The sequence below is a fragment of the Mercenaria mercenaria genome, chromosome 18, assembly GCF_021730395.1.
Source record: "Mercenaria mercenaria strain notata chromosome 18, MADL_Memer_1, whole genome shotgun sequence".
NCBI lineage: Eukaryota > Metazoa > Mollusca > Bivalvia > Venerida > Veneridae > Mercenaria > Mercenaria mercenaria.
In genome coordinates, this window is record NC_069378.1 from 61,453,690 (window position 1) to 61,468,581 (window position 14,892).

At 36.9% G+C, this 14,892-nt stretch overlaps 1 protein-coding gene across 2 annotated transcripts in view; it reads right to left on the reverse strand.

The window, feature by feature from the left end:
- The window catches only part of LOC123538788 (NACHT domain- and WD repeat-containing protein 1-like), a 69,158-nt gene that overhangs the window by 36,854 nt on the left and 17,412 nt on the right, over nt 1–14,892 (reverse strand). For both annotated transcript variants that reach the window (XM_045323166.2, XM_053530369.1), the window contains exons 5-11: nt 13,395–13,515; nt 11,847–11,957; nt 10,655–10,826; nt 8,787–9,985; nt 7,251–7,321; nt 6,114–6,350; nt 1,462–1,932 (exon numbers count right to left, since the gene is read on the reverse strand). In XM_045323166.2, coding sequence (XP_045179101.2) covers nt 1,462–1,932; nt 6,114–6,350; nt 7,251–7,321; nt 8,787–9,985; nt 10,655–10,826; nt 11,847–11,957; nt 13,395–13,515 — 2,382 coding nt within the window. The remainder of the gene's footprint in view (nt 1–1,461; nt 1,933–6,113; nt 6,351–7,250; nt 7,322–8,786; nt 9,986–10,654; nt 10,827–11,846; nt 11,958–13,394; nt 13,516–14,892) is intronic.

Genomic DNA, 14,892 nt, shown 5'->3' on the forward strand with positions numbered 1-14,892 from the left:
CAAAAACAAGGTCAAATTTTATTTCAGAACACAGAACTATGTATGTGGTCCAAATTTGAAGCCTGTACCTTCAAAAATGTGAAAGTAGGTCACTAGGTCAATGTAAAGGTTAAAGTTTGTTTCGGTACACAAAACTAGGCAGGTGGTCCAAATTTGAAGGCTGTAGCTTGAGAAATGTGAAAGTAGGTCACTAGGTCAAAATCAAGGTCAAATTTCATTTCGGAACAAGAAACTATGCATGTGGTCCAAATCTGTAGCCTATACCTTCAAAAATGTGAAAGTAGATCACTAGGTCAATGTCAAGGTCAAAGTTCTTTTCAGTGCACAAAACTATGCATGTGGTCCAAATTTGAAGGCTGTAGCTACAGAAATGTGAAAGTAGGTCACTAGGTCAAAATCAAAGTCAACTCATGTCAAGGTTCATCTTGCCACTCAAAACCATACAAATTTGTATGTTGTAGGTTATTGACAAGAAGATTTTAAAAGCTTTTCCCTATATAAGTCTATATGAACCATGTGACCCCCAGGGCGGGGCCATATTTGACCCTAGGGGGATAATTTGAACAAAAGTGGTAGAGAACCAATAGATGATGCTACAATACAAATGCCAAAGCCCTAGGCTTTGTGGTTTGGACAAGAAGATTTTCAAAGTTTTTCCCTATATAAGTCTATGTAAACCATGTGACCCCCGGGGCGGGGCCATATTTGACCCTAGGGGGATAATTTGAACAATCTTAGTAGAAGACCACTAGATGATGTCACATACAAAATATCAAAGCCCTAGGCCCTGTGGTTTTGAACAAGACGTTTTTCGAAGTTTTTCCCTATATAAGTCTATATAAACCAAGTGACCCCCAGGGCGGGGCCATATTAGACCCCAGGGAAATAATTTGAATCATCTTGGTAGAGGACCACTAGATGATGCTTCATACCAAATATCAAAGCCCTAGGCTCTGTGGTTTTGGACAAGAAGATTTTCAAAGTTTTTCCCTATATAAATCTATATAAATTATAGAAATAAACAAAGGGCCATAACTCACTAAAAAATTGTTGAACCAGTCTGATTTTCAGGGGGACACAACTACGGTACCAATACATCATTCTGACAAAGTTTGGTCAAAATCCCCCAGGTAGTTTCTGAGGAGATGCGATAACGAGAAATTGTTAACGGACGGAAGGACGGACGGACTGACGGACGGAAGGACGACGGACCACGGACGCAGAGTGATTTGAATAGCCCACCATCTGATGGGCTAATAAAATACCATTAATGTGCTTTTCAAAAGTCAAGGTTAAAGAATATTTTAAATTCTACTCTTTGCAATGTATTAAACAGCAAACTGGATATCTCCAAAAATATTAATATAGCACAACTTGCATCAAGGAAAATGTGATGGAATGAAACAGAAAAACTATATCAGTGACTATTTGATACAACAAATTCAGTACGTTATCATTTACCATAAGTGGCAAGTTGACTGGATCCTTTCGTGTGTTATCAGCAGCTAATAGGACCATCCTTGTAACAAATTTTATCGCTTGGAACACCTCTTCATCAATTTTTAACCTTGCAGCATTAATGGGCTCCACTTTCTTCCCTTCTTTCTGAACTGCCAACAATTCCGCTCTTTTCCTGTCTATATTTTCTACACATTTCCTTTCTGCTAGTCTCAAATCTTCCATGAGGGAGGTCAAGGTCATAGTACAACATTTGGCAAACAGCCAATCAGGATTGCTGAAAAGGTCTGCCAGTGCTCTCTGCAACTGATCACTGTGTATAAGTTGGTACGGCAACTCACTGAGTTTACGAGTGTTGTACATGTTCGGGCCAAATTTGATTGGCTGAGCTGGAACCTGTCTCATAGCGGCTGGGTAACTGCCCTTCTTTCCCTTTGTCAGCTGCAGTGGTTTACAACTATCACTCCAAATACCCTGTAGATAAGAGAAAATTACATCATTATTCTCAGTATTTATACACTAATCTTACCTTGTCCATCTACATAGCTCAATCCTCTATTTCATGTGAGCAAGTTAGCAGTTACTTGCTGAGAACAGGTTAGCACTGGTACAGATTAGCTCAATAGGTAAGAGCGTTGGTCTACGGATCTCGGGGTCGCTAGTTCGATCCTCGGGCGGGGCGTATGTTCTCCGTGACTATTTGATGAACGACATTGTGTCTGATATCATTAGTCCTCCACCTCTGATTCATGTGGGGAAGTTGGCAGTTACTTGTGGAGAACAGGTTTGTACTGGTACAGAATCCAGGAACACTGGTTAGGTTAACTGCCCGCCGTTACATGACTGAAATACTGTTGAAAAACGGCGTTAAACCCAAAACAAACAAACAAACACTAATCTTACCTTGTCCACCTACATAGTCTCAATCCTCTATTTCATGTGAGCAAGTTAGCAGTTACTTGCTGAGAACAGGTTAGCACTGGTACAGATTCGAAGAACACTAGTTAGGTTAACTGAACCAATGTACTTTTTGGGGTCAAGTTTAATGGCACACCAGTACAAAAATAGGTCATTATGGTAGTTTTCCACAGCTTTTCATGGTGGAGGAAGACATTAGGTGCTCTCCCAAGCATTATTTCATGTACAGATGGCCACCTGGATAGGACCACCAACCTTCAATTAGCCAGCGGCTTAAGCAATGAAAAACTTCTACAATCCAAGTAAGGTTTCGAACCCACAGTGGTGAGGCAAAAGTGATTGGCAATCAGCACCATCGGCTACAGAGACCAGAAAGGACAAAGATGATCTCTGGTGTGCAAAAATGAGTTAAAACATAATCCCTTAAACGTAACTTTACTGTTACAATGAAGTTCAGTTTAATCAAGATTCTATGTACTCAAGTTACATTTCCACTTATGTTCTTAATAAAAACCCTTTTCATCTGTAGGAAATAGCAACACAAGAGCTGTCACAGGAGACAGCGCGCTCGACTATTTCGATGCTGGATAGTGAATATGAGCACATCTGAGGAGGCTGGAGCAGTCACTGGAGTGTTTAATGACTCCAATGTGGATTGAAGTATTGGACAATAACTTATGTTTGTGTCAAAAGATGTAAGTAATAAAAGAGATAAAGATAAAGTTATCAAAACATCAAATAAGTATAACTCTAAGCAACAAGAGCTGTCCATAAGACAGCGCGCTCAACTTTTCTGAATTAGAGCTTTGCCAGAAAAATGCCAAGTTAAAAAGGAACATAACTATGTAAAAATTCAAAACAGAGTTATAGGAATTGTGTCTCCTGGTGAAGACTTTGATAGAAAATAAACATTTTGAGTTTCAAGTCAAAAGCTTTAATAGTAACAGAGATAATTGACTTTATCAAAACTTTTAACAAAAAATTCTAAGTTAAAAAGGGGCATAATTATGTCAAAATCCAATCAGAGTTATGGGGATTGTTTATCCTGGTGTAGACTTTGATAGTAAATAACTATTTTAAATTTCAAGTCAAAAGCTTTGATAGTAAAAGAGATATTTGACTTTATCAAAAACTTTAACCAACGGCAATACCGATGCCGACACCGACACTGGTACGAGTGCAATAGCTCTACTTTTTCTTCGAAAAGTCGAGCTAAAAAGTGGGCATAGTTCATGAAATATTGGTACAAGAGTGAGAGTTGAAGTGCACCAAAACTTTAACATGAAATTCCAAGTCAAAAGAGGAGATAATTGATGAAAAACTGGTGCTGGAGTTATGGTCCTTGTGTTATATGATGTGAATGATGATGCTGAACAGCTATTTTAAGTTTGAAACAAAAAATCCTCTCTGTAATAAGAGAGATATACTGAAAGTGCATCAAAATTAATCTTAAATTCTAAGTAAAAGGGGGCATTATTCATGAAAAATTGGAGGCAAAGTTATGGACCTTGTGTCATATGATGTAAGTGATGATGTGACACAACTATTATAAGTTTGAATAAAATCCATATAGTAATCACAGAGATAGAGTGAAAGTGCACCAAAACTTTACCCTGAAATTCTAAGTCAAAAGGGGGCATAATTCAAGGAAAATTAAGTCTAGAGTTATGGACCTTGTGTCATATGATATGAGTGATGGTGTGGAACAAATATTTTAAGTTTGAATAAAATCCATTTAGTAATAACAGAGATAGAGTGAAAGTGCACCAAAACTTTAACCTGAAATTATAAGTAACAAGAGCTGTCGGAAGACAGCAACGCAGCAACGCTCGACTATTCAACAGCCTTGTCAATTGAATGTATACAAAAGTCGAAAAAAGGGCATAATTTTGTTTTAAAAAAATGGAACTTGTGTGATGTTTCAATCCTTTCCCGTAAGTGGATACTGAAATACCAGCTTACATACAAAAACTTAACCAAAAACTGCAAAGTCGAAAAAGGGGGATAATTTAAAAAAAAAATGCAAAGTAGAGTTATGGGACCTACACAGTGCATGTCAGATCATGACAGTGAACAAGTGTGTGAAGCTTCAATCCATTCCCATCAGTGGGTACTGAGATACCAGCTTACATACAAAACCTTTACCAGGAATTTCTAAGTCGAAAAAGGGGCATTATTTTGTAAAAAAAAAGCAAAACAAAGTTATGAAACCTGTGTAATGTAGGTCAGTTCATCACAGTGAATAAGTGTGTAAAGTTTCAATCCATTCCCACCAGCGGTTACTGAGATACCAGCTAACATACAAAACCTTAACCAAGAATTTCTGAGTCGAAAAAGGGGCATAATTTTGTAAAAAAAGCAAAATAGAGTTATGAAACCTGTGCAATTAGGTCAGTTTATCACAGTGAATAAGTGTGTGAAGTTTCAATCCATTCCCACAAGTGGTTACTGAGATACCAGCTTACATACAAAACCTAAACCTACTATTCTTTGAATAGTCGAGCTAAAAAGGGGGCATAATTCAAGGAAAATTGATTCCAGAGTTATGGACCTTGTGTCATATAATGTGGGTAATGATGTGAAACAACTATTTCAAATCTGAATCAAATCCAGTTAGTAATACCTGAGATTATAAGAGTGAAAGTGCGCCAAAACTTTAACCTGAAATTCTAACTCAAAGGGGGGACATGAAATATTGGTGCAAGAGTTATGGCCTTTGTGCCATTTGATGTGGGTGATGATGAGGAATAACTGTTTTAAGTTTGAAACAAACTGATCAAGTAATTACAGAGATAAAGAGAAAGTGCATCAAAACTTTAACCAAAGTGTAGAAGCGGAAGGACACCGACGCCAGGTCGAGTAGTACAATTCTCCATACTTCGTAAAGTCAAGCTAATGACTCTTTTAGAACATCTCTATCTTCAAAAAGAATTAAATAATATAGTTGAACCTGCATTAACCCAAAGAAGTATAAAATACACAGAATGGCAACTGGCTGTAATCTCGCGTGATCTCGTGTCAGAGCGTGAATCGGCGTTATCTTAGTCACAACAAACATCGGCGAGCATGGAGTTACACTTTGTACCTTTAAAACTATATTTAAAATATATGTTAACTTCTAAAACAACCTTAGTTTAATGTGAAATAATCTTAAGACACAAAATAAACGTTTTATTACCATAAAAAAAGCGTAGTCATACGGTGATAATTAATTTGCCAATGAATAATTGACTGTGCATACAAAATGGCGCGTGTAGAACGCATCGCTTCCGGTAAACGAGATCCCATTCAGTTGTCACGGGATGTTAGCGAGATTTGATCTATATGCCTTTCAAGTTAACGACCTATTTATTTTTATAGCTCTTTGATTAACCCTTATCATGCTGGACACAACAGATACTGCCTTTGCGACAAGTGTAGATCATTATCAACCTGCATATCCATGCATTCTGATCATGATCTGCACTGTTCACCATTCAGCCAGTATCATTTTGGTGAGCACCCCTTATAACAGTTAATGGTACTGTCAAATTGAAAGATAGACAAGTTCATTATAGAAATTTAGCAGGGTACTTGTTAGGCAGCAGCCAGCCAATCTGGCTGTTTAAGACAAGTTGAATTTAGAGTTTAAAGCCAATTTTGAAAGTAAGCAGACTGGCTGCTAAAGACATAGGATTTTTAAATAAAGGCGGCCTTCTATGGCAGATTCAACTGTACGCCGTAATTAAGTCATGTACCTGGAAGTATTCTGCAATCACTTGATGAAACTGTTTCCTCACACCTTCTGTTAAATATCTCTCAGAGGTTGCCTCGTAAAACTGCCGATGATACCATGTGACCACCTTTTTTCCACCCGATTGACGCTCAACAACATACTCACTGATGTCGTACTCTACACGTTTCCATAGCAACGGTGGAAGACGGATGACTTCAGGATCAGGGGGTAAATGGTAGATGTATGTATCTTGCAGCACCTGGGGTGAGGAAAATGATTTCTTTCTTTTAATGAACAACTATGCAGTATGTTCTAAATATGACGAAAAAAGTTAAGAGGATATTGTTTAATTTGTAATTCCTAAGTCAGAAATTATATATTAATTATAAGTACTTTCTAAATTTTATAAAGCTGGGGATTGTCCCTTTATAAGAGCTGTCACAGGAGACAGCGCCCTCGACTTTCGATGCTAGATAGCGACATTGGGTACATCTGAAGAAGCTGGAGCTGTCACTGGAGTGTTTAATGACTCAAATGAGGATGAAGATATTGGACAATAGCTTAAGTCTCAAAAAATTAAATCAGTATAAATGGAACAAAATTCATGGAAAACTTCTGTAAAAGTAATGCACCATGTGTCATATCATGTGGCTAATAATTCAGGTTTTAATCAAATCTATTTAGTAATACTGGAGATACAGCAAAAGTGCATCGCAACTTGAACTGGAAATTCTATTAGTAAAAAGAGGGCATAACTCAGAATGTACTGTTGCCGGCATTATTAACCTTGCGTTGTATGATGTGACTGATGATGTGGAACAACCATTTTAAGTTTGATTAAATTCATTTAGTAAGATTTTTCTAGAAAATGTTGACGGACACGCAACACACGACGCACGACGGACATTGAGCGATCACAAAGCTCAACATGAGCCTTTGGCTCAGGTGAGCTAAAAATGGAGATAAATTTTGTATTCCTAAACGAAACATGTCTGAGTACCCTTTTCTTAAGTTAGATCATCACGGTTTTAATTCAAAATTATATAAAAAGTTGTTTTCAAAAAAATTTTGTGCAGCGCGCAAAATGACTGAAAACTTAGAAATATGTGCAGAAACATGTTTACTTGGGATTTTAAGGACTAAATAAGAAACACAGTACCTCATCATCCAAGGAGAGAAGATCTTCCATTTCTGCCTCAGTCAACCCTTCCTTTGCTGCACACAGATAACCTAACATATACATAATTAATCTTATTGAAACAATCATATTACAATCACCTAAAACCCTTTCAAGTAATATTTTGCCTATATGTTGCTACAACATGCCACAGTTCTCAAGCATGATATTCTTATCAAAATATGTTTTAATAATAAAGTAATACTTGCAATCAGAGATAGCTCAATAAGCCATGTTAAGGTAGTTCTGCAAGTTTGATAAACTGAAAGTAGTGGCAAAATGTCACTTGTCTGGATAACGTATAATAAAGCCTTGACTCGGTATATGAAACTTTAAATAATTTCATGACTAAATGTTAAACAGTTTTACGTATGAAACATTAAATAATTCCAAATACTGTCGTAACATCAGTTTTTAGTATGCGGATCTCTTTTATCATTGCATATTATATCTCAAAAACAAGCATACAGACCTATACATTTCGTTTCACCATATCAGAGATCACATATCTATTTACGACACTGGGAATTTAATTAAAACCTACATAGCAGAAACATTTATATCTGCGAAAAAGTCATCAAAATTGTGATTTTCCCATAGACACTCATTATGAAAACTTTTGTGAGGTAAAAATTTTTCAAATCAGTTTAGCAAATATCAAGCAATTATCTAATGATTTCACAGTAGTTGTGTTTGCAAGAATGTTTTGTTTGTACATATTGAATATGTAAATGTTAATACTTTTGAAATAAATGCTGCTTGAAAATTATTCAGTGTGTTGATTTCACAGTTGACTTTGTCCCCACTCGTAAAACCATTGTGGATATTTAAGAAATAATTTATAGCAAAACAGTGCTTTACCACTATTTATACACAATGGGCGGTTATACGTTGGTCGTAATAATTTCCCCCGAGGGCGCAGCCCGAGTGAAAATATTTCGGACGACGTATAACAGCCCGAGAAATACTTTATAGCAAAACAGTGATTCATCACTATTTATACACGATGGGCGGTTATACGTTGGGTCTAATAATTCGGACCACGTATAACAGCCCGAGTGTATAAATAGTGATAAAGCACTGTTTTGCTATATATTATTTCGATTCTAATGTTTTTTATTGTAAAATTTATATCAAATATGATGGAACTGTTTCTTCGTGCAAGCATGGCGCCAATAGTAGGTATTTGTTAAAACACGCCAGGACCGGAAACGGTAATACGTCTTGCGGAAGAATTCAGTTCGAGCGAAAATTATTGCGAATTATTCAGCAATGCGAATAACTAATTCAGTATGTGTATAAATTAATCAAAACATTTGTGCAATGTGACATTTCGTTTAAAACATGTTATAAAGTAAAATATTTCATGAAATTTGAAAGGGCTATTTCTTGATGCGTACATGGTGCTAAATATCACGTTGACGTGACGTCAACATAACATCGTTGTGATGATTAAAGCATTGTTAGCCATATTAGAATACTACATCTACAGTGTAATGATAAACAATGATACTTCACCGATGCTTTTTTTCACAATCTCTTCACCATGATTCTTTTCAAGGTTGTCAAACAGATGGTTAATTGCCTCCTTCACTGTAATACCTAGAGCACTTTCATCAACTTGTGAGTAGGATTTCCAGGAAAATGACATATCTACCAACAATTTCAGATACAGGGGCTGGCTATTCTTTGAGAAATGATCCAAAATAAGATTTTTCTGTTTCTTTGATATATGGCGCTGCATATTTTTACAAAGAGCATTAATAATTTCTGTTGCTGCTTCAGTTTCAAGCTGATCAATTTCCACATACTGACCAACATCGGAAAACAGCAGACGGACATTATTGAGACAATCGAGTCTGTCGCTAACGACCGAAATCATCATGTAAACACCAGGTGGCAGCTTGTGAGGTAGCCAGTTAAACATGTGAGCATGGTCTGCTTGACTCAGCTGGTCTACAGAATCCAAAATGATCACAAGATTTTTTTCCCTGGTGTCAATTTTCCACAAAAGCGTGGCAAAGTATTGGACGAGAAACAGGTAATCTGTTTCAATGTCTATCCCGGTTTCTTTCTGTATCTTGTACACTTCACTAACCTGTAAGCAAAGACTTACTAAAACCTCTCTTATTGTGGTTGACATAGTCGATGTTCCAAGAAAACGTATCATCAAAACCGAATTAGGAAACCAAATTTTTGACATTTCGGCTGCTTTTGCCATAAGAGCTGTTTTTCCACAACCTGACTTCCCATACACTATCAAAGGCTTGGTGTATTCCATAATTTCCGGCAGCCTGGTCAACCTGTCCTGCAGGTTGAAATTTGGATCAGATTCCAAGTCGTTAAACTCATCACCAATGGTTAATGTTAAACCGAGCTTCTTTAATCTTGCTTGCATCTGTTTCCTTTTCTCTGATGCAGCCTTCTGATTTTCTCTAATAACTTCCTCAGCATCAGCTTTATTTGCAATCTCTTCTGTTTCATTTTCATTTTTCCCATTATCAACTTTGTGTAAAGTTTTAAGTTTCATTTGAATTTCTGCCAGCATATTTTCTCTGCCACAAAAAGACTTGCATTTGGTCTGGCAGAAATGAAGATGATGTAGAACTTCATCAAATAATGGAGATCTGTAGCCAGATGAAGTTTCGTCACAAGAAGCAGCTGTTATCATTTTCTGTATGCTTCTTATGAAGTCACTACCAAACTGCTTGATGTAACTGAAAAAACATAAACAGCAAGACAGCATTAATAAGTGGAACTATCACAGTGATTAAGGCTCCAAGACGCTGCTTCGATACAGGGAAAATAAAATGCTGCAATCATGGCCATTGGTCCCCAAATGAGACCTTGTTATTTGACTTAGTTGCCTTCATCATGCACGATTCTCTAAAAATGATGGAGTTGGTAATTTTATGTGTAGTTATTAGAAAATCTATTAAAAAGTTTGTAATTAAATTATTACCTCCCAATATCCTTGACCTTGGAAATAGTGACCTTGGTTGTGCACTAGGCACAACATCTTGAAATTTTAAAGGTTAACAATTGATGTTAGTCTTATGAAAATTCTTAAAAAGGTTTAGAAGGCACAGAGCAGACACAAATTAATGCTTTTTGATGAGTGCTTCCATAGATTATAAACTTCCTAAACATATGGAATCACTTTAAAATTTAACCTTGAATCACTTTAAAATAGCCACATATTGTGTTTTCATTGGGATTTTATTTCAAGAATTAATGCTAACAAGAAATCCACAAAAACTGATCCCCCAAAGAAAAATACTGATTCCAAAGTGAAAAATAGTGACAACTTCCTCAAGTTTGAAACAGTTCATATATTATAACACCAATGGATTATTAGTTTAATAATAGTTTGACAGAAAGAATACCTGATATGTTCTTGATTCTTGAAGATGTTGACACCAATTTTATCCCACTGTAAGTTATATTTGAATAAACCAGCAGACGTCATTTTGGTCGGAATTTTCATCATGCGTAGATTTTCTCTTAACTTGTCTGTCTCTGTATCTCTGGCACCCTCTATCATGTCTGTGAACCTTCCTAATACAAGTGAAGAACAGACACATTTTTTGTGTGTATCAAATACGATGAAGTACAGTCAAACCCCTTCTACAATGAGCCCTTGAAAAGCAGACAGCCCTCTAAATGAACAGTTGCCTTTGTCCAGAATAAGTTCTATCAAAATTAACAAAGTTTACATAATTTATCATACTGACCCCACATATTTCCATGGAGGGTCACTAACAAACCCAATAACTGATCTGTTTCATTGACAACTGAACCATGCCATGAGAAAACCAACATAGTGACTTTGCCACCAGCATGGATCCAGACCAGCCTGCGCATCCGCGGAGTCTGGTCAGGATCCATGCTGTTCGCTAACAGTTTCTCTAATTCCAATAGGCTTTGAAAGCGAACAGCATGGATCCTGACCAGACTGCGTGGATGCGCATGCTGGTCTGGATCCATACTGGTCGCAAAGCCATTATGTTGGTTTTCTCATGGCATGGCTCAACTTATTTTTTAGCCTAGAACAACATGAAAATCTACTGACCCTCCACAGAAATATAGCAGGTCACCATGTGACCACTTTTTAACCAATGAAAACGCTAGAATCTAATGGGCAGTAAAACAATTGAGCCACACCATGATAAAACCAAAATAGTGCATTTGCGACCAGCATGGATCCAGGCTAGCCTGTGCATCTGCGCAGTCTGGTCAGGATCCAACCATACTGTTTGCATTCAAATCCTATTGCAATTAGAGAAACCAATAGCAAAACAGCATGGATCCTGACCAGACTTCGCAGATGCACAGGCTGGTCTGGATCTATGTTGGTCGTGAATGCACTATATGCATGTTGGTTTTCTCATGGTGCGGCTCAATTGGAGATGGGGACTTCACAAAGTCTGGGAGGTGAGAAAAACACAAGGGGCCTCTGTGGACAGTACATGTACCACAGTCACAGATAAGCAACTGAGGTTAACCTTCAACCATCTGCTGGCCAGCTTCATGGAAAAATTTAAGTAAAGTACAATGAGTCATTAATTTCTACCCTACCTGCCAGAGTGTCTTGTAAGTTGATGTCAATAAGTGTTCTTTCAAAACAAAGCACCTTGTCAGTAATGTCATCTGCTGACAATATTCCAGCATTCACCTCATTTTCTGTCACTGTAAATTAAATTGACAAAGACTTTCTGCTTGGTTTCTCGATGTATGGTGTAACAATTTATGTTAACATCTTAAGTTTTCAGTGTAACGTTTTTGTTGCTGTAAAATATATTGACAACTGAAGTTCAGGTGCTTCTTTTAACCCTTAGCCTGCTTCTAAAATGGACTGGTCCATCATTCAATTTGGGCAATATCATTTATTATTCCAAGGGGTGTTCACTGAAAATTTGCTGACTGAATAGCAAACAGTGCAGACCATGATCAGACTGCACGGATGTGCAGGCTGATCTTGGTCTGCACTGGTCGCAAAGGCAGAATAACTTGCCGCCAGCAGGCTAAGGGTTAATATTTAAAATCATCATGTGTGGCAGATACAAAGATTATCCAAGAGGATATTTGCGACCTCCATAATCTGTTTCCATAACGCATATAATAATAGGCACCTCAAGAACATTATAATTTATATGCGCTCTAAAGCTAAAAATGCAGATGTGCAAGGAACAACAGAAAGACAGACAGCAAATGCAAAACACAATATGTCTCCAATGGAATGGGAAGCCATAATAAAGCTTAACCCTTTGAACAGGAAAGAAATTTAATCAAGAAAGTTCTGGAAAGAAATTTAATCAAGAAATTTAATCAAGAAAGTTCTGGAAAGAAATTTAATCAAGAAAGTTCTGGAAAGAAATTTAATCAAGAAATTTAATCAAGAAAGTTCTGGAAAGAAATTTAATCATGAAAGTTCTGGAAAGAAATTTAATCAAGAAAGTTCTGGAAAGAAATTTAATCAAGAAAGTTCTGGAAATAAAATTTAATCAAGAAAGTTCTGGAAAGAAATTTAATCTAGAAAAAATTCTTTCCAGTAAAAATACAGTTTACATATCATAAGGAATCCAGAAAAGTGAGAGAAATTTATATCCAAAGTACCGTTGAAAACATTAACAGAAGTTAAACAAAATTCATCATTTAAACCTGTAGTCCAAGCAACTGAAATTAAGGACATAGTGATAACTTTTCTAATGGCCTAATCCTTACCCCTTATCATGCTGGACATGATTGATTCTGCCTTTGCAACCAGTGTAAATCATGATCAGCCTGCACATACGTGCAGTCTGATCATGATCTGCACTGTTTGCTGTTCAGTCAGTATCTTTTTGGTAGGCACCCCCTTTAACAGTTAATGGTACTGTCCAAATTGAAAGATGGGCAAGTTCATTATCAAAATTTAGCATGGTGAGGGTTAAAGACAAGGGTATAAAATATCAGACCGTAAAATAAAATCACCCAAATAAATCAAATGAATAAGACTAGTCCACCAAATTTTATTTAGGACAGCCTACAAAAGACATTGTTTTGAATATTCAATAATTAGAGTTCTTGGATTCTTCAATGGAGTACAAAGAATGCGTTTTTTACATCATCGGTCGCGTGACTTACCAGACTGATAATATTTGTGTTTATCCTCCTCTGACATCTTACCCTCCTTACAGAGATAATCAGCTGATTCTCTCAGCAGTGTTGTTAATTTTTCCACTACACCCCACCACTCTCTCTGTGCCTTTAAAACAAAACATATATACACCGATTATTTATACATGTTGTTGTGTTACATTTATAATACCACAAACAGTTTGTCATATAAAGTTTAAAGGCAACAATGGTTTCCTGTCAATAACATAAATGATGGACAGATTGATTTTTTTGCTTGACATGCATACAGGTTTCTTCTATTAGAGAAAAATTAATTTTTTGTAAACACTATTTCAAGAGTGAAACAAGAAAAAATGGAGCCTGCCCACTTAGCTCAGTAGGGATAGCGTTGGTCTACGGATCGCGTGGACGCGAGTTTGATCCCCGGGTGGGGCGTATGTTCTCCATGACGATTTGATAAAAGACATTGCATCTGAAATCACTCGTCCTCCACCTCTGATAATTCATGTGGGGAAGTTGGCAGTTACTTGCGGAGAACAGGTTTGTACTGGTACAGAATCCAGGAACACTGGTTAGGTTAACTGCCCGCCGAAAAAATGGCAATGCCATAAAACTTGATCAAGCACTGCAGTTCTGTTTTCACTTCTATTCTAATTTCACTGTAAGTGGCAACTGCAATTTCATGAAAACCATTATGTTAATGAACACTATGTTAACTGAATGTAGCTTGTACTGCCTCTCATACTGATTTGTACAAATAGCATTTATTAAGCAAGAGTAAGGCAAGCCAAACTTTTCTGTTTTTAGCAGCACTGACCTCTACACTCTACAGCCCCAAATACAGTCCAAATCTAGCTATCTATTTAAATTTAGCTGTACAAAATTGAAAACTTCATTAAAAATCAGTCCAAAAATAAATGTCCATCTTACCATGACAACATTTTCTGAAAAATGCAAAAATGAAGGGATTTATAAGAGTTCAAACATCTTAACTTTTAAACCCCCTTTTATGATATGGAACACAATATTTGAGCTGTGCCATGACAAAACCAACATAGTGGCTTTGCAACCAGCATGGATCCAGACCAGCCTGCGCATCTGTGCATCTGCGTAGTCTGGTCAGGATCCATGCTGTTTGTTTTCAAAGCCTATTGCAATTAGAGAAACCGTTAGCGAACAGCATGGATCCTGACCAGACTGCGCAGGCTGGTCTGGATCCATGCCGGTCGCAAAGCCACTATGTTGATTTTGTCATGGTGTGGCTCATTTATGGGGTCAAGGAATGAATTTGTGTGATTATGTGAACATTATATTACACAACAGTCAAACATTTACAAATTACTAAATTAATGTCTGTGTTACGATAGATACTGTGAAATCATTAATATCCATGGGGGACGTATTTTCGTGGATTTCGTGGTTGAGTCATTCCATGAAATTTAATCCCAACGAACAGGTAAAATTCCCATTCATTTTATGTTCAAAAGTTGATATCCACCAATTC